The sequence below is a fragment of the Corvus kubaryi genome, unplaced genomic scaffold (assembly GCF_017639235.1).
Source record: "Corvus kubaryi isolate FWS band 111438036 unplaced genomic scaffold, C.kubaryi_AGA036_p1.0 136, whole genome shotgun sequence".
NCBI lineage: Eukaryota > Metazoa > Chordata > Aves > Passeriformes > Corvidae > Corvus > Corvus kubaryi.
In genome coordinates this window covers 5,593,532-5,611,835 of record NW_024580670.1, presented here as the reverse complement: position 1 = coordinate 5,611,835, position 18,304 = coordinate 5,593,532, and the positions used below count along the sequence as shown (strand labels likewise).

The 18,304-nt window shown below is 46.8% G+C and overlaps 1 protein-coding gene across 3 annotated transcripts in view; it reads left to right on the top strand.

The window, feature by feature from the left end:
- LOC121658058 (monocarboxylate transporter 2-like) overlaps positions 1–18,304 on the top strand; it is a 35,306-nt gene that overhangs the window by 9,779 nt on the left and 7,223 nt on the right. Inside the window, exons 1-3 of one of the 3 annotated variants that reach the window (XM_042014461.1) lie at positions 1–82; positions 594–841; positions 14,298–14,441. The exon at positions 1–82 is cut by the window's left edge and continues 17 nt beyond it. In XM_042014461.1, the coding sequence (XP_041870395.1) occupies positions 625–841; positions 14,298–14,441 (361 nt within the window). In that variant the 5' untranslated portion in view covers positions 1–82; positions 594–624. Of the gene's footprint in view, positions 83–593; positions 842–13,162; positions 13,188–14,297; positions 14,442–18,304 lie in introns of those variants that run through there. The other 2 variants (XM_042014479.1, XM_042014470.1) reach the window with 2 other exon arrangements.

The window sequence follows — 18,304 nt, the reverse complement described above, 5'->3', positions numbered from 1 at the left end:
CGTCCCGTCCCGTCCCGTCCCGTCCCGTCCCGTCCCGTCCCGTCCCGCGGGGCCAGAGCCGCGCCAGCGCCGCGCTCCGCAGGTGGGTCCTGCCGCGGGGTGTGCGGGGTCCCGTGTCCCATGCGTGTCCCGGGAGCTCGGCAGGCATCGGGGGGGCGGAGCAGCGGGTTGGAGCCGCTGTTTCTGGTTTTCCCCACTTCCACGTGGCGTTTCTGCCCTGTCCCGCTGCCCCGGCACAGCTGCCAGTGGCTGGGGCTCTTTGCGTTCAGTGGCCACGCAGGGGGCTCGGGTGGGCTCCACACTAGGCGGGACCCACTAGAATGAAGGTGTGTTGGGGCGATGCTGCGCTGCAGGATAGGGTCCGGGGGAGCAGCATGCCGGGACTGGGGATCTAGGGAGCAACACCCCAACACTGAGGTCGGGACAAGTAGCATCCTAAGACTAAAGGTCCAAGGGAGCAGCATTCTGGGACTGGGGGTCCAGGGGAGCAGAATCTCCTGGCTGGGGATCTGGGGAGCAGTATCCTGGGACGAGGGGGTCCAAGGGAGCAGCACCCTGGGACCGACCCCGCAACTCTGCCCTTTGTATTCCAGGGCTCCCCGAGGAGCGTGGGCCCACCCGGCCATGCCGGCCCCCGCGGAGGCAGGGCGAGCCCCCGGCCCGCCGGATGGCGGCTGGGGGTGGGTGGTGCTTTTCGGCGCCTTTGTCTCCATCGGCTTTGCCTACGCCTTCCCCAAAGGCTTGGCCATCTTCTTCAAAGAAATCCAGGATTTCTTTGGCACGTCCTATAGCGAGATCGCGTGGGTCTCCTCCATCATGCTGGCCACGACATACGGTGCAGGTGAGTGATCCTGCACCAGCCCCTGCGGCACGGTGTGTTGTAAGAGCAGGAATAAGCTCTTACAACAGCCAGAAATCTCCACTCTGGGCCAGAGTAGGGGGAGAGCAACCATAGTGTCCATCTGCATGAGCACCATCCACAGATTTGCTTTCTGATCACGTTTCCAAATGTTTGTTTAGGCAGACAAGTAATATGTAGAGCCTAAGGGGCTCCTACCCAGAAATCAGAAGATTACCTATGAAAACTCTCTATGGGCATCAGGGAAAAAGCCCTGAGAATAGGCTGGTGTGAAATAACTGGGTCTGGGTTTCAGCCAGAACTGAGTATGGAGTAGAATAATAAATGAAGTAGCTGCTTGTTTATTGTGGCAGCTGATAATCATGGCAATGAAATTGCCAGTCAGTCGTTCTTATCAGCTGTAAAGCAGTGCATGTAACTTTGCTCTTTTTTATGATTTCAATATCACTTTCATGACTCAATGAAATACTTGGGCTGCCCTTGATTAAATCTGCAATTGGAGGTGGACAGGAACCACACTCTGCAATTGCAGAGTAAATATTTCATCAAAATTTATCCTGTCTATTGAACAAATTCTGAAAATAATCTTTGTTCTTACAAGGGCTTTTTTTTCCCCCTTAATAATGCACTGTAGTGCTTTTTGAAGAGCACAGTTGCTAAAGAAAATAAAGTTGTTTTGTATAAGTTTGTAAGGTGGAAATGAGGCTTGAGTCAGAACCTATTGTAATCCACTCTGTTGTAACCCAGACTCGGTCCTACAGAGATGAGCTCTGCAAAAGCTGAGTTCCTAGACAAGAACCCACAAATGGAGCACTTGGAGGGCAAAACCCAAGCAGTGATTTAGAAAGAGAAATCCCCTGCTTGTGCCAGTGCTGTTGTCCCATTGGCTGTCCCATGACACTGCAGTAAATGTGCCAAAGTAGTCCCCTCTGAGCTGGGGGCTCCCTGGCTGCCTCTGTGAGTTGTTGGCAGCTCTGCTTTGTCTTCCAATAAAAAAATGTTGTCCCCTCGGCTGTATGTAAGAGATGCTTTGTGTCTGACCATGACCAAGTGAGGAACATACTCTGCAGATTAACCTTGCACCTGGCAGCACCTCAAGTTGCTCACAGGGATTTAGATGGGAGCTTGAGCCTCTTGGGGTTCAGCTCATGGCCAATGAGCTGGTGCTGGAGCAGGTGAAATGCTGCTCTGATCACCTCTGCCTCCTTCCAACTGCTCATTTTCCAACCCACCTTCTTCTCTGTCTCTCCAAAAGTTCAAGTTAGTGCTGTGTGCTCTGTACCTGGGATGTTGTAGTGGACTTTCATCCTAATTAACTGAGCATCTCCTGCCTTTTTGCAGGAGCTTTAACTTTACCCTCCCTAATGCTATTTCATGATGATGTGGGGGATGATACAGCTGAATTGCAGGTGACTGTACCTTTGTAGCTTCCCACTTGCCTTGCAGCTGCTCAGTTATGTCCAGTTACCAGTCATCCCCTCCTCTGCTCTGCTCTGGAGTAAGACTGATGCTTGTTGGATCCTCCCTGTTTCCGCAGTGACCCCGGCTGTGGTGTTGAGTCTCGCAGTGGCTGCAGACAGGGCTGTGGTGGGAGCTGGAGGAACACAGAGTCAATGAAACGTGGGTGCCCAAGAGTGTATTTAACACATCTGGTTTGATTGACTGGGCATTTATTGCTGGAGCGGGGTTAGCTTATGAATGACTCCATGTGATTTGGAAATTCTCATTAAAGGACAGTTCCTCTGAGTTGCCCAAGTTTTGCTCTCCTGGAGTGCCTGTTAGAGCTGTGAGGATGCAAAGCTTGATTTACTCTGCTGAAAAACTAGAAAACAGTTTAACACTGGATTTTTGCTAATCTTTCTGAAAAAAGAAATTCTAAAGACACCAAGCTTTTAACATACTCCTGAATAACTAACAGAGTTACTAAACCAGGTGATTATTGCCATAGCATGTCCATCTCTTCCTTTCCCAAATCAGTGGTGATACAGAACGGTCACAGGCTGTGTGGAGGTGCAGGTGATGCTGTCTGCAGCCATGTGGGAATCGTGTGGGGCCACTGAGCATCTCCTACATGAAGAACATGTCCCCAAGGGGCTGGAGGGGCCAGTGGTGCATTTGCTGGTGTCAGGTGTGGGCATCAGAGCCATGGAAGGAAATCCCCATGAGGACTGACCCACCCCAGCTCCCTCCATCCCCAGGAGCATCACGGCTGCCCCATGCCCTGGCAGGGCATGCAGAGGCCAATATTTCCACTGACCACAGCTTTTGCTTGCAAACATCCCCAGGACACAGTGCCTGGTTTCCTTGGTGTTCTCATTGGTCTAAGGTCTTGTTTTTCGGCTGTGCTGCTTACATTGTAACAGAGCTTATGTTTGCATTTCATAAATAATGCAAATGAAGCTTATTTTCTGAAAATACATGAACTAACCCAAATCTCCACTGAGAAGCTGTGTTGACTTTGACAGCATGGCTGCAGATTTACAGTGACCACCTGAGGCTTTGCTTGTAGCACCAGAGGAGTTCCAGTTTTTCAGACTAAAGCTGAAAATCAGCAGCCAAGACTGTTTCTGCCCTTCACTTTCTGCTGAATTCCCCCAGGAAGCTGTTTTATACCAGCCGAGGCTCTGGCAATATATATTACAGAAGTTAATGTGTCTTATCCCCCAGTTTCTTAATCTGAACTAGGTTGCAGAAAACAATTCTGTCACTATAATACAAGTAGTAAAACAGATTACTGTGCAGTAAAGTGGATAGCCTAGACTTTATGATGGGGTACTTGTAGTTCTTGCCAGAGCTCTTGTTCAGCAATTCCACATTTCCAATTGCAGAGGGCAGACTGGGAGGTTTGAAAGTGAGGAGCATGAGGGAACATTGCTTTCCTCTGACCAAATCCCACAGGCTGAAGCCCTATCAATCTGATAAAGAAGGATTTGTTCTGCAGTGTTTCTTCTTTTCTTTTTTGCCTTGTCCTAGGTGAAGAGCTCATTCCTTACCCCAAATGAGAAAGGTGTTACAGAACAGAGTCTTTGATATATGGAAAGAAAAGGAAAAAGGATCTGACCAATGATCTTGGAGGTCTTTTCCAACCTTAATGATTCTCTAAGGGACCAGGGGCCATGGCAACATCCTTCCCTAAAGGTGCTTTCAGCTGCACCTCAGCACTCACTAACAGGCTCTGGGGGTCAGGAGGACCCAGCAAATGTCCCAAAACATGAAGTACCACAGGGCACCGATCCTGCTGCCAGATGCCCTGGCCATGGCTTCCTTTTGCAAGCTGCCTTCTTGGGCTTTGCTACGCCAACACAAGACCAAGATTCCCAAGGTTTTGCCTCATGTTCGGGGGTGAGTTTTGTTTAGGAAACAATTTCATTGCAAAGCCAAAAGCCTTTGGCCTTTGCACCTCCTGATTTGCGCTGTGTGGTGGTGCCAGGTTCCCAACACTGAACTGAGCTGCCCTTGTCCCACTTCTAAGGGTGACACATTTCAAGCTAGGCCACAGATGTGTCCCTGGGGATAGCCATTACCAAGGGAAGGCAGGAGGCAGCTGAGCTCTCAGGAAAGAAAAGATAAGCAGTATTAATTTGCTAGTAAATTAGTTGCCCTATTCAGCATCAGGGGAAACAGCCAAACATTCTAAAAATAAGAAATAGCGATGCCACTAATTTAATAGCAGCCATGTTCTTGTATCTGTTACATTCTCCTGTAAGGCTGTAAAAGAGGTAAGGATTGTGGGAAGAAGTAATGTCTTTTATTATGGCCAACTGTTGGAGCTTGAACAACGAGTCAGCCTCCTGGCACATGTGCCAGAATAGAGGGAATAATTTAATACTAGGATAGGATCTGCATTTTCATTTTTTTTGTTTTTTTGATGGTGACTGTGTGGCCAAATGCTTCCTTCATCTTTATAATGGAATAACAGGAATCATCCAAGGGAAACTGAGAGAGCAGATCCTCCTGCAGAGTCATTTCAACTGCGTGGCTTGAATAGTTGGGGCTACACCAGGGGACATTGGAGCATCTTTTTAGTAATTTTGAAGAATTTCACTCTTTTGCAATTGCTGTGCATGTTTGTATACAGCTTATAGGGGTAAATAAATATATGCTGCTTCTGTTGCCCTTTAATACATAAAAAACTCAGTTGCATCAGCACCATGCATTGTTTTTATTTACAATGTACTGCAGTGGAGTCTTGTCTCAGCCTCGCTATATCCTGCTGTAAACGCCCCCCCAAAATCTCCAGGGTGCTGCTCTAGCACATCCAAATTTCCATTAAAATTAAGGAATCACCTTCTGTCTATTTTACAAAGACAGCTTCAGAGAGCCACATTTCGCAAACACAAGAAAATTTAGAGTGTTTCTGGTGAAAAAGCCTCCACCTGAAACCAACCAGTGTTTATTAGTCTTGTTATTTATTGGTTTGTAATCTGGTGAAGATCAAATTACCTGAAGATTTAATTCTGGAAATGCTCCACAACAGAATCTTTTCTCCAAAGAAACTTTCTTGCAGAGCTTGTGAGTGCTTAATAGAGCATCTGCTAAAGCAGCAAGGAAGAGATAGGGAAGCTGAAAGTCCACCATTGACCTTGAACATTTAATCCAAAATTTTATAGCTGTGTTTTATTACACTGTTAGCATGATAAATTGCAGTGACAGGTTTAGAAAGCACCTTACAACATGCAGTGGTGTAAAGCTATATTAATAATGAGTTTGATTCTGCAGTTTTTAACTTAATCAAAACTGCCAATGTTCTCTCCTGCTCTGGTCCAGACTCTATCAAAACCTTCTCTGTCTCCAGAAGAGCCCACCCAGGGCTCTCCACCCATCCCAATTGCCTTCAAATGGGTGTGAAGCACCACAGCACTATGAGGGGAAACTGAGGCATGGGAGCAAGGTGGGTTTTTTCATGGACAAGGTTATGTTCACAGCAACATCACCTGTGTCAGCTCTCTGTACTGCTGTACTTACAGCACTGGTTCAACAAACATTCATTCTCGATGGGGCTTTTACTAGGATTTCCCTAGGCATGTGCTTTTCCACCTGGGTATTTTGTGGAGGCTGAAACAAAAGGAGGAATATTTTTCTCTTCATTCACAGTGGATATCCAGCATCCTGGCCTAAGCCCTGGCAGGTGCTCCTTGGAGCTGCCTGATGCTGGACTTCACCTTTCTCTTACCCTCCCCTTGGAGTCCCACTCAATCAGTGTCCCCATGCTGTGGAAACAAGACATCTTCCCGTGCAGGGGCAATCCCCAGGGTAGCAGCACCATTACAATCCTGGATTTTGATAAGAAAGCTGGATGAGGAATGATCTGGTTTCTGTAATGAATGGTGCTGCAGATTCATATACTTCTCCCAACTCTCAGAGAGCACTCCAGCTCTGCAAGGTCACCACATATGGGCTTATATTTTTTATTTTTTTAAATAGCTCTGTTCTACTTAAGAGCCATAATAGCCACTATAGGTTCAGGTGAAATATTTCTGTGTTCGTGAACTTGGTCACAAAGCTTTATCATTTTGGCCTTCGTTGGAGCAATCAAGGTCACCAGGCAGCAGTAATAGAGATGTGATAGACTTAATAAAAACCAAGATTAATAAGAACTAGGAAGAAGGAAATGAAGAGTTTTGGTTGAGGGGTTGTTAATAGTGTTAACAGGAGTAAGTTCTAATCCATTCCCCCCAAGTGGAATTCAAACATGTGAAAGCTTCTTTCCCCAGATGCCAACCTGTCCCAGAGTGTTGCAGCTCTTCTGCCCCTGGATGGGCTCTCCAGTGTAACTGGTCTCTTGGTCAAGTCATGTAGGGCTTCCCAGGGGTGGGCAAAGCCCTTTGGACATCACAGGCGGGCAGGGGCTGAATTGCTCGTGGAGCAGCGTGTTAAGAGTGGTAATGATGAGCTGTTGACCTCTGGGAATGGCTGTTCTAGCCACACAGGGAACTCCTGTTCTGCAGCTGGGCTTCCAGTGATGGAAGGGATAAAAGCCAGTGGTCCTGCCAAGGCAAAAGGACAGCTAAGGAAATCACGGGAATGCAACTCAAACACCGCGATGTCATGACCTTGTGAAGGTGAGCGGCTGTGATCTGCTGTGTGGTGACATCCAGACCTGCAGCTGGGGAAACCACTGAGTGTTGTCCCCTTGCAGGAGAGGTTATTTAATTGCCTAAATACGAAGTGACATGAAGGACCTTGGCTGAGCCCCGGTTTGGGAGCTGCTGGCCTGTGGCTCCTCCGTGCGCCGCCGGAGCAGCGCGTGTCAGCTGGGTAATCTGGAAATTGAAATGCCAGAGCACTGATCAGATAAGATTGCCGGATAAGGAAGAGAACACTTTGTCTTTCAGAAGCTTGGGCCTTGTCTGCTTTGTTTTTCTTCTTCTTCCTTTTTTTTTTAACATCAGGTTACTGCTGTGGCAAATGTAAGTGTTTCTGATGGGAGGTCAGGGTCCCTGTGTTCCCAAGGGCATGCCTGGTGGGTGCAGGGGAGGAAGGATTGCTGCAGCCTGGTTGCTGCAGTGGATCATTGCCCTCACTGCCTTCCCATCTGAATAAGGTGCCAATCCTGCCCGGGGGACTCAGCACCACAGAACTGACCAGTTTGATGACTGAATAATGTGTGTCCAGACAATTTCACCCATGCTTGGCTTATGTATCATCTCACAGGGTTTGTGCTGAAGCTGCAGCCATTACCCCCTTAAATGAACTGACTGTTTTCCTCACCTATGAGGAAGCAAGTGAAGCATCTCTGGGGCCAGGTTAGCTGTTGGAGCTGCTGTGGCATGTGCTAGATTTCAGCCTCCTTATTTAAAATTGATTATTTGCAATGCAAAGTAACACTAATAGAAGGCATCAGGATGGTTTGGCTGTGGACAGGTCTTTGGAAGCTGCTCTGTCAGGTCTGGCAGAGGAGTATTTGAGACTGTGGTTGTTACCTGAGGCGTGTGCTTGCCACTTGTCCTCAGTGCATGGCCATCCTGTCTCCAGCAGCATTGCCTGAGGAAGGACCAATTGTCTGTGGGCTCCTCAGCCAATGCAGGTGCAAACTGAACCATCTGAACCAAGCAGTTGAGACTAATAACACGCTTCATTATGGGCAGGTACCACCAGTTGTTCTCTGGTGATCTGGAGAAGGCAGGTGCAGGGCTCAGTCACTGTGGGGCAGTTGGGGAGCAGCAGTTCTCCCTGCTCTGGTGACACAAACACTTAAAAGCATGAGCTATCCAAGTCTCTTCTGGCATGACAAAGAGTGACAGGCTGCAGGTTTTAACCCTCTCATCCCTTTCCTCCCCACTTGCAACTGGGCCTCGTGTTTTCTCTGGCTACCTGCCTTTCAGGCTGTGCATCGTTACCAGGGGCTGGTGGCTGATCCCCGCCGTCTCCAGAGGCTGGTGTGTTCTGGCAGCACGTTAATAGCGTGGGGGCACTTGCTTTCATTCTGGGGGTAATGAGGAGGTTGCTCTGTTACAATGGGCTGGTACCCTCATGGATAAATTACGAAGCCAAAGGCAGTGTTGTTATTCCACGGAGGGAGTGAGATTATTACTGAGGAAATTGCAGGCCTGCTCCTGTCGTTGTTTTACTACTGGTGTAATAATTGACTTTGTTTCATTAGTATAAACGATTTCCCCCCCTTTCCCTCTCAGCTGAGTATGTTGCACTCCTTATGTCCCTAGTGATTCCCCACAGTCAATGGCAGTCATGGCATGCTGAGTTCCTATTTGTGTTTTCATAATAATTTGGAAAAAATTGACTATCTGGGCAGTTCTTTTGGTGCTGACCAATGTCCCTGTGCAGGAACAGCTCTTTAGAGCCACTTGCCACTGTGGAAAAGCAGAAAAAGCTGAGCTGCATGTTGCAGCCCCAGCAATGGGGGCACTGGTGGTCCCAAATCTTCCAGCACTGTGGTCCGTGCAGTTGAGTATTTTAAAGTGTTGTTATGTTATCACCTGTGTGGTCATCAAATGGTCTTACCAGCAGACCTTGAACATTTGCAGTGGCTCTGTGCCACTTTACACTGTCAGAAGGTCAGTGTTGTGAAACCTGGAAAAAAAGGCACATTGCTGGAAGCCTCTGGGTTACAGATTTTCAGGGCCTCAGCTCTTAGCTGCTTATCTGAGAGCCTTACACAGAAATATTTCAGCAGAAATTCATCCAAGACAAGTTCCACCAAAAAGGAGGAACGCTCTTAGTACTAGGTTAAGTCAGAAAAAAAAGACAAACCAAACCTTACAGATAAGGGATACCTGTATATACATGGGGTCAGAGGTATGGGAGAGAAGAATGTTTTAGTCCCTATTAGAAAGACATCAGTGTTTCACACCGGCACTGGAAGTTTTGCAGCTCATAAAAAATTCATAAGGCTTGTTGAGGAAAACAGGAAGGCAATTCAGGTGTCTATTTTTTGAGCACTGTCATACTTGCAAGAGTTTAAGCCAGTCTGGATTGATATTTCTTGTTATATGCCAACTCTGCTATATGATCCTCTCTGGATCATAGTTCAGTGACTGGAAAAGAATGAATGACAAGGTGGCCTGGCTTTGTGGAGGAGAAGAGAGAAGAGTCCAGGGTATTTTGGCTTTTCTTTATGGTTTTACAGTCTCCTCTTCAGGGTCCTTTTCACTTCTGCAAACACAAAACTCAAGGTGAAAAGTAATTGGACAAGCTAACAAATGAGTTCAGGCTTGCTGCATTCCCCACTGGCGAGTCTCTGTTTCTCTTGCCACCAAGAGCAGCCTCTTTGACACGGCCTTTCATGTACCAGCTAACAAAGAATGGAAATCTGCCACAGGTATGAGAGAAGAGAGGCTTTAAACAGGACAGGCACTAAACCAGCATGATTTATATGGGCTGAGTATAGTGCTTTACATTTCATCAGTCTTCCAGGGGCTGCGTGATCCCAGCTGCATCTTTTGGGGATATTTGGTGTGAACTGTTGCTTTCCAGGCTGCAGAGCTTTACTGCGGGCAGAAGCAGAAGCCTCATGGTGTGCACCCTACTCTGCAAGGGCTTGGGGTGTAGAGTGAAGCACTTCTGAGTGGACATTCCTTGCTCTTACCACGGGCTGATGGAGACACTGGAGAGCGTGTCCGTGTGAGCTAGGGGAGGTGCAGAGCCACAGGCAGAGCTCTGAGTGAAGCCAGCAGCAGGACGAGGCTCAGTGTCCCCACTGTGTCCTCTCTGTCCTGTGTCGTCCCCCTGCAATGGATGATAAAAGATGGCCATGTCTGGAAGTTCATCAGAGGGGAGGAAGTCACTGGGTCATGGAAGGGGCTGCCATGTCTCCTGAGGCTGGGTGGGTGGGAATGCCATCCCTTCCTGCACTGACACACCACCCGAATGTCAGCACTCTTGTCATTGGAATGTATTGGGGTGCAAGGGGTTAATTAAATGACACTTCCAATTTCACCATTAGGAGTTGCATTGCTGTCATGGTAGTGGGGCTGTGGGGACAGCCCTGGCTGCTCCTCTTCCTGAGAAGCCTCAGTGCATTGAGGACATTCTTGGCAGCTGGGATGGCTTTTGCTCCTTGCTCTGACTTTTCAGGGACTTGCACAGCATTTGTGTGGCTGCTCCTGCAAGGTCAAGCCTGGCTAATGGCAGCTTTCTGAGAGCTTTGCCAGCTGTTTCTCTAGCCCTGTTCTCACCTGACGCTGTAAATTAAGAAGCAAAAATCACCCTGACTCGTGTTAGCTTCTCCTACTGCAGGCTTGCAGGAGGGAACAATGACTTCATTTGGATGCCAGGACAGGGAGCCTGTGGTTCCTGCACATTTGACCAGGCAGGTATTAGCAACTAAAGGTACCTTGGGATCTACGCTGCACACGCTGTTACCATAAGTGGTTTCTCTGTGGTAATATACGATATCTTTATTCTTTCCATGCCAGCTGAGTAACTGGTAAATGACAGGTCCTGCTTTTCAATTCCACTGTGCTGCCATGGCCTGTCACGCTTTTAATTTGTGCAATAGCTGCAAGCAGAGCAGTAATTGTGTTTCCCATTTCCCACACCTGCAGTGCTGGCTTTGTGTTCCCTCTTCTTCAGTCCTCTGCCCCGACTTGAGCTGTTTAATGTTTTCTGAAGCTCCCCACAATGCTGCTGTTAAACTTATGTAATGTTTGATGTCTAATCCACTTCCCCCCCAAGAAATACACTGTGGGTGGCATGGGGCAGAGCAGGGCAGGAGGGTGCACTCAGATCTGCTGGGTGGGATGCTGATCGCTGCGGACACCTGGGCAGGGTGAGGGGGTCCGTGTGTGTACACAGTCACCTGCCCAGGCTGGCAGGGTTGGGAGCTGAAGTGTGCCCAGCTCCCAAATGTGACAGATTGCGTGTGCCACTTTCCGCCCAGAGATGGGACAGATTTTGAAAGGCTCTGCTAAAGCCTGTGGATGTTTCTGTAGGCCCAAATGACTTAAGTGGAAGTAAATTTGGGGATGTGATTTTGCATTTGCTTCAATGCATTTGAAAGGTCTGCTCAGGACTGTTACAAACTCTTCAGCCTTTGAGCAACAACTCAGGGAAGTTTGATTTCCCAACTGTTTGAGACTTTGGGTTGGATTTTTTGGTATCTAATGTAAGTCTAGCTTTTCCTGCTAGGTCTAGATTTTCCTGCTATTTCTGCAGGTTGAGTGCTCCTCATGGCTTTCATTGTGGATTATCTGTGGTTGAGAAGGTTTAGTCCAGATGTTCTGCTCCTGTTTTCTCCTCTAACTGGATGCACTCAGTGTCTGAGAGGTCTCTGATCCCCAGTGCTGTGTGGGTGAGGCTGGTAGGGAGATCAAGTGCTGTCAGTCGCAGGCATGTGCTGTGATCCTGTAGGCTGTGGCTCTTCACCAAAGCAGGCTCACAGGGCCTGGACACTTTCAGGCTGTGAAGGAGAAAGGCTTCTGTGGATCTGAATTTTGTCACAGTTCCCTGTGAGCTCAGCCCAGCCCAGGCAGGTGACATCTTTGAGAGCACAGCTCTCCCACCTGGACTGGCAAACATGGGACTTTTGTAAAACTGATTGTTCTGGTTACAGCAGATGAAGGTTGTTTGCTGAAGGTCATGCAGACCTGCTGTAAAACATTGCTGAGAGATCACACATGACAAGAACAGGGAGAAATTGCAGTCTCATGGCTTAATAAGTGATTTCTGGAAAGCTGGGATGTAGCTGAGGACACAGCACACTCATGGAGTGTCCCCAGGGACACAGAAATGCTGCTCTCATTTGTAAAGCCAGTAGTTGGGATACAAACATTTATTTTCCTCTTCTTCAGCCTCTACCCTGGCTGTCCCCACAGCTGGGCAGAATGTGTCCTACCCTTAGCCCCTTCCAGTTTATTATCTCCTGTCATGGTCCACACACATCCTTCCTGATGGCTGAAGCCAACCATTTATGGACTGAAGGAAGAGGATCTTTAATCCTTATTTCCTTTCTCCCAGGCTGGATGCTGCAAGAGTGGGACATATGTGAGCAGTTCTGTTTTTTCTCTCGTGGGCTTCTCTCCATGGTAGCTGTCCCAGATCAGAGCAGGAGAGAAACCTTAGCAGGAGTATTGCAGGCTTTAAATGCTTTGCTCCATGGTACAGCATCGTATAGGGTGAAAGCCCTCTGCCAGTGGGCGAAGGTAATTGAAACCACATTTTCTTAGTTGAGTAATTAGATTGATTCTGCAGAAATGCGGACATGTGGAAAATTGAAAAATGGAAGAGTTGCATACCCTTAGGCTGCAGATGAATATGTTGGTGCCTTTCTGAGGAACACTGGCTCGATCTACTGAATTACAGGACGTGCTGAGACCAGCTCAAGCACGATGCAAGTTTAGGCGCTGACTGGGGGAAACTCAGACAGAAGGGGGTCTCTTTCTCACTGTGCTGGTCTGAAATATGTATCTCTTTCCCCTCATTGAATTCTGTAGTGTGCTGTGCAGCAAAAGGATGCAGGTGTGTGAATCGAGTTACAAGATTAGCAGAAAAACTCTCCACATAATTACACACAGAGAAATTTTAATTGAATGGTGCATTTGCTGGGACCAGATCACAGATCACACAGTTACAGGGATGTTGTTGAGACTGTGCTTGTGTGCATTTAATTTATAAGTGTTTTGACTTGTTTGATGTAGAGACATCTAGTGGAAAGTATTTCTATGGGCTTCATTCCCCAGATTAAACCAGCCATACCCACTGTTTTCTATTCTTGCACAATATAACAGCTGAGAACTTGTTCAGATGCTGTCAGCCATGCTGAGGGAGTGTTGGGGTTTCTGGGTTTCGTTCCTGTGATCGGGAGTGCTGTGGTTTGCAGGGTCTGGAGAGAGCTCCGGAGCTATTTCTGGCTGAGATTATTTAAGCAAAGGTAAATATCCTGCCATGGCTCTGTGGTAAGGTGGGTCCCACAGCCCAACTCTTCAGAGATGCCTGTGAGTTTAAAATACCTGTTTCCAGTATTGTGTGTGTGTGGCTGGTGTGGGAAGTGGCAGGAGTGAAGGCAGACAGGCTCACTGGGCTCTGAAACGCCATTACTGTATGACGAGTAGCATCACAAATAGCCGGGTAAGTTCAGATATTAAATCTGCCTGTATTCCCCTTCCTCATTTCCAGTATCACTTTTGAAGCATTTTAATTCAGGATTTTTGAGTAATACAGAATCTTTTCCTGACGTCTCACAGCTTGGACTTCTGGACTGCTCTTTCCTGTTCAGTTTGCCTTCTCTAGTTGTGGCTTCTCAGTCTGCTCCAATTTCAGACCTGGCTTTTCTTTGAGCAGGAGGTTGGTCCTGAGGTACTATCAAAGTCCCTCCAATATATATCATACTGTGATTCTGATTTTTACTGGTCTCACTTCCTCAAATCTCAATTCTTTGTTTCAGTGTGCACAGGTTTTGTCAAGCCATTTCCCTCCTTCATAATTTTGCACTTTCTTGAACCTCCTCTTTGCATATATGCAAAGACAAACTGGTTCTTTTGAGCTCTGGCTAATCCATCATCCCAAACCTTTTCTACCTACATGGACTGCTATTAAGATTTAATTAACAACTGTTCTGCTGAAGCTTCAGTTCTGGTCAGCAGTATTGGAATTGCATTAAATAGAGGCATTAAAAATGCAACAGCATTTGTGATATCAGCCTTGCAATATGAACCCCTGCTTTGTGTGTATAGTTTAACATCATCATAAATCAAGAAGCTCCTGTGCTGGGGTCCTGTGTTCACATGATTTGTTATTGCTGTTTGCCTTCTCTGGTGACACTTGAAAGTCCTGGGGGCAGGAGCTGTCACCTGTTGCATTGGACATGCTGCCATCTCCATGTGGTTCATCTCTGCTTTCGCATTTTCTTCCTGAACTCACCCTAGAAGCTGTCAGCAGCACTCAGGGCCATTGATATTGCAGAGTTTTACCTGCTTTGTGTCAAACATGCCCTTCTGTCAGAAGATATGACCTCAAGGTCCCTTTTCCCCTCTTTCCCCAGGTCCCATCAGCAGCATTTTAGTGAACCGCTATGGCAGCCGCCCCGTGGTCATGTTCGGGGGCCTCTTGTGTGGTGTGGGGATGATCTCAGCCGCCTTCTGCACCAGCATCCTGCAGCTCTACATCTGCGTGGGCTTCATCACAGGTGAGAACAAAGCATCTCCTTCCCCTCCACATGTGAGGCTCCTTCCTGATGGCTTGGGATTTCCACACCTGGGCAATGTGAGGACCAACACAAACACAATGGGAAGCTGGTGAGATAAAAAGCTTGAGATAAAAATCTGGTGAGGTAAAAAGCTGGTGGGACAGGGGCCCTCCTTATCAATATTCCAGATGAATTTTAGCAAAGAGCACATTCCCTGCTTGGCGCCATGTTCCTGCCTGGACATCTTGTGTGGGATCCAGGCAGGGCTGTACTCTCTGCAGCTGAGTGCTGTGGGCCAGGGTGCTGGGGACGATGGGGTGTCCCCCTGGTGACCATCAGTGCCCTCAGCTCCCCCTGCAGCGAACCCAGGTTGAGGGTGCTCTGCCCTGGGCAAGGCATGTCCTTCTGGGTACAGGTGTGGCTGTATTGTGTGGCATGTTCCTATTTTACTGTGTATTATCTTTCCTCTGTGAGATACATGAAATGAGATTTCAGGGGTTTGCTTTAGTTTACTTGCCCTTTGCCAGCTTGTAAGGTGAGGAGGTCCTTTATGTGAAGATAAGAACTGCTGGAGTAGTCTGAAACAGGCAACAATCTCCCTGTTGTGAAAAAACCGACTGTATTTCCTTCTTGAAGTTCCAGTTGGAATTGCCTATATTGAAATATGAAATTCTATATTGGAAATTCAAATGGGATAAGGCATAGGCTCAGTCCAGTGTCTTTAAAGCCTGCAGGTGCCAGGTTATTGCTTTTAGAGGTAGATGGATTAGAGCTCTCCACCTGTGTGACTATAGATGCTTAATTGTAAGTATTTTTGTTTTATTATTTTGGATAAAGTTCAGCGAAAGTTTCTTCCAGTGCGGCTAGGACATCTGCTTGAAAACATGACACAATGAGTTCAAAATTGGCTTTTGAGGTTGCCAGGTGTATAGTTTAATGAATGTTCCCAATCTCTCCTCAGATGCATTAAGCGTTGCTGCTTTCTGAATGTAAAAATGTGAGCTCAACATTTAAAATCAATAAAACCAGCCACTAGCAAGTAAATTGGGACAGAAAGTTTGTCACCCTGTTCTTCTATATCAATATTACTTTATTGAATCTGTAGAGTAGTGAATAAATCCCCGTGTAGGACTCCCTCTCTTAAACCTTACTCTTCCTAAGGACTGTCACTGTAATTAAATGAAGCTGTGTTATTATTCGATGGATAAATCTTGCAGATTCCTTGAAAGAGACTCCAGAAACAAAGTGATGGGAAATAAAAATAACCAATGTCTCCCAATATTTATTAATGCATGAGCTTGCATCATTTTCTGCTAAACAAATAGGAAGGCAAGGGGGAATGACTTTAAACTGACAGAGGGCAGTTTAGATTAGATACTAGGAAAAAATTCTTTATTGTAAGGGTGGTGAGGCCCTGGGACAGTTTGCAGAGAGAGAAGCTGTAGCTTCCCCATCCCTGGAAGTGTCCAAAGCCAGGTTGGACGGGGCTTGGAGCAACCTGGTCTAGTGGAAGGTGTCCCTGCCCATGGCAAGGGAGTTGGAATGGGATGGGTTTTAAGGTCCCTTCCAACCCAAGCCATTCTGTTATTCTAAGTTGACTAATGTTGGATTAGCACATGGAAACCATAAGTCCTTTGCAAAAAATATTCCATGCATTTTGGTGAGCAGAAGGACTCAGGCAAGAAACAGGGCTGTAGGAAGGCACCAGCTTCTATGTTCTAAAGCACTTGGCTAAAAACATGACAGGAGGGAATTCTGTGCATAACCCCAATGGACCTAGGATTGATAAAGACCTTGCTCTTGCTTGCCCCTGAATGTGTTTGCAAGTCTACTCCATCACCCACTGCAGAGAGCCGATAGTGTGGGCAGTGCTCAGTGCACACAGGTGACCCTCATGCCAGTCCCAAGGTACAGGGCTAAAACTCCCACATCTCTTTCTCTGCAATGCTGTGTTGCTTCCTCTGAGCAGAGGACATCTTTTGTTATGTGCATCCTTTCCTCCTGCTTGCTGAACAAGGGCAGCTGTGCAGATGAGGTGTTGGCTGATAACCCATCATCTCCAGGCACAGGGTGTGTGCTGGGCAGGGAATATGAACTTGACAGAGAAGAGAAGATGCTTGTAAGCCTGCTAACATGCTTGATGTCTCTAATTAAGCTTGAAGTATTTTTGCTGGTCAGGCCTAACATGGAACCGTTCAAGGACAATTACGATGCTGCAGCTGTGGCAGCGCTGCTGCATGAGGAGAGAGGCTTTTGTAAAGGGCATTTGCAGCAACTGTAAAGCAATCTGTGAACATCACACTCTTTCTAGCCTCCTTCCTACTAGCCTGGAAAGAAAACAGACTGATGTAAAAGTCTGTGTTCATGTAAATCACAAGGATGGAGGTAAAAACAAGGTCTTGGTACCAGGAGATTTCTGCTACAGTCCTGTGCCTTTGGCATATTAGTAGAAATCTCTTCAGAGGAGCAGAGCAGGAAGTATCTGTTTGCAGTGGAGGGATTAGACACAGCAATCTCAGTTCCTGACTTGATTATGCCTGTTTCCATTTGCATGCAGAGCAGGAACCAGGCTCTGCTGGTGGAGGCAGCTCTGTCCTTGATGGCATTCCAGGCTGCACAAGGCACCTTGCATGCACTGGAAACCCCACAGCCTCTTCCCATTTGTTTCCCTACAGCGCTTAGAAAAAGAAATGGGGTTTCCAAGCTGTCCACCTGGACAGATGCCAGCCTGAATGCATTAAATAGCTGCTTCAACATGCAACCTTTTCTGAAGTCTGAGGTAGAAACAGCAAATTCCAAAGCAAATTGCAAGGTTGTAATGACTGGCCAGAGTTTAGTTCAATCTGCACCAATTAGACTGCCATGAAATAAAATGGGATCTTGGGTGAGGCATATGGACTAATGAGAGTAGAGTCTTTGCCATGGCTGTAAATGTTGAGCTCTGAAATACCTGGTCAGATTGTTCCTTACTAATAAAGTAAGAACAAGATCAATAACTAGACAGCTGAGTCCTGTAGCACCACTTATTTCCTCCTAATATGAGTGAGATGTATTTAATACAGGAAAGGACACTCCCTCTGGCACAGGTTTGCTTCTGTTCTTGCAACACCACTGACAGACCTCTCTGTCGTATCCCTGGGGAGAAAATGTGGTTATTGAGTAACAATTCCAGCTATGGAAAAGCTGCTGTAGTTTCTGAAAACTGCAATAAAATGGACGTAAATATTTCCTACTAAAGTCAGCCAAAAGCTTAAAGTAAATTGAAATTCCAGTTATTCAATTTGAAACTCTCCAAATTTAATTAATGGGAAGAGCATGAGGTAATATTAAATTAGATTTGTCTGACTGGCAAATTAATGTTCACATAATAAAAAATTTGAGTTGATTATTGTTTAAGTGGGTAGCTGGCATCCAGTCTGATTTTCCTCCTTTGGAAGACATGTGGTGTGTTCCTACCAAAAATGACTCTGTAGAAATGATGGTTCAATTTCTGCCCTTCCTGACCAGCCTGGGAAGTGGGGAGTTAATGCGAACTCTCACCTGCTGTGCTGCATCTTCTCAGGTGAAAGAAGATGCATTTCTGTATTTCAGCACTGTCCAAGGGTGTTCTCTAACCAGGGCTGTGGTTTTCCTCTGTGGTTCCCAGGTCATGCTGAATTTGGCCTTATATGCATTATAAGCAGGCTGCACTTCCCAAAGATGTGCCCTGCCCAATAGATGGACTATCTAAAAAAGTTCATGCTGAGAATGTTTTGTATCCAGATTTATTTTAATATGTTGCCATTTCAATTTATTTTTAATGTTGTAAACTTCAAAGTAATAAAAAAAATTTAGCCTTGGCAAAAATCATAATTTTGTAAACC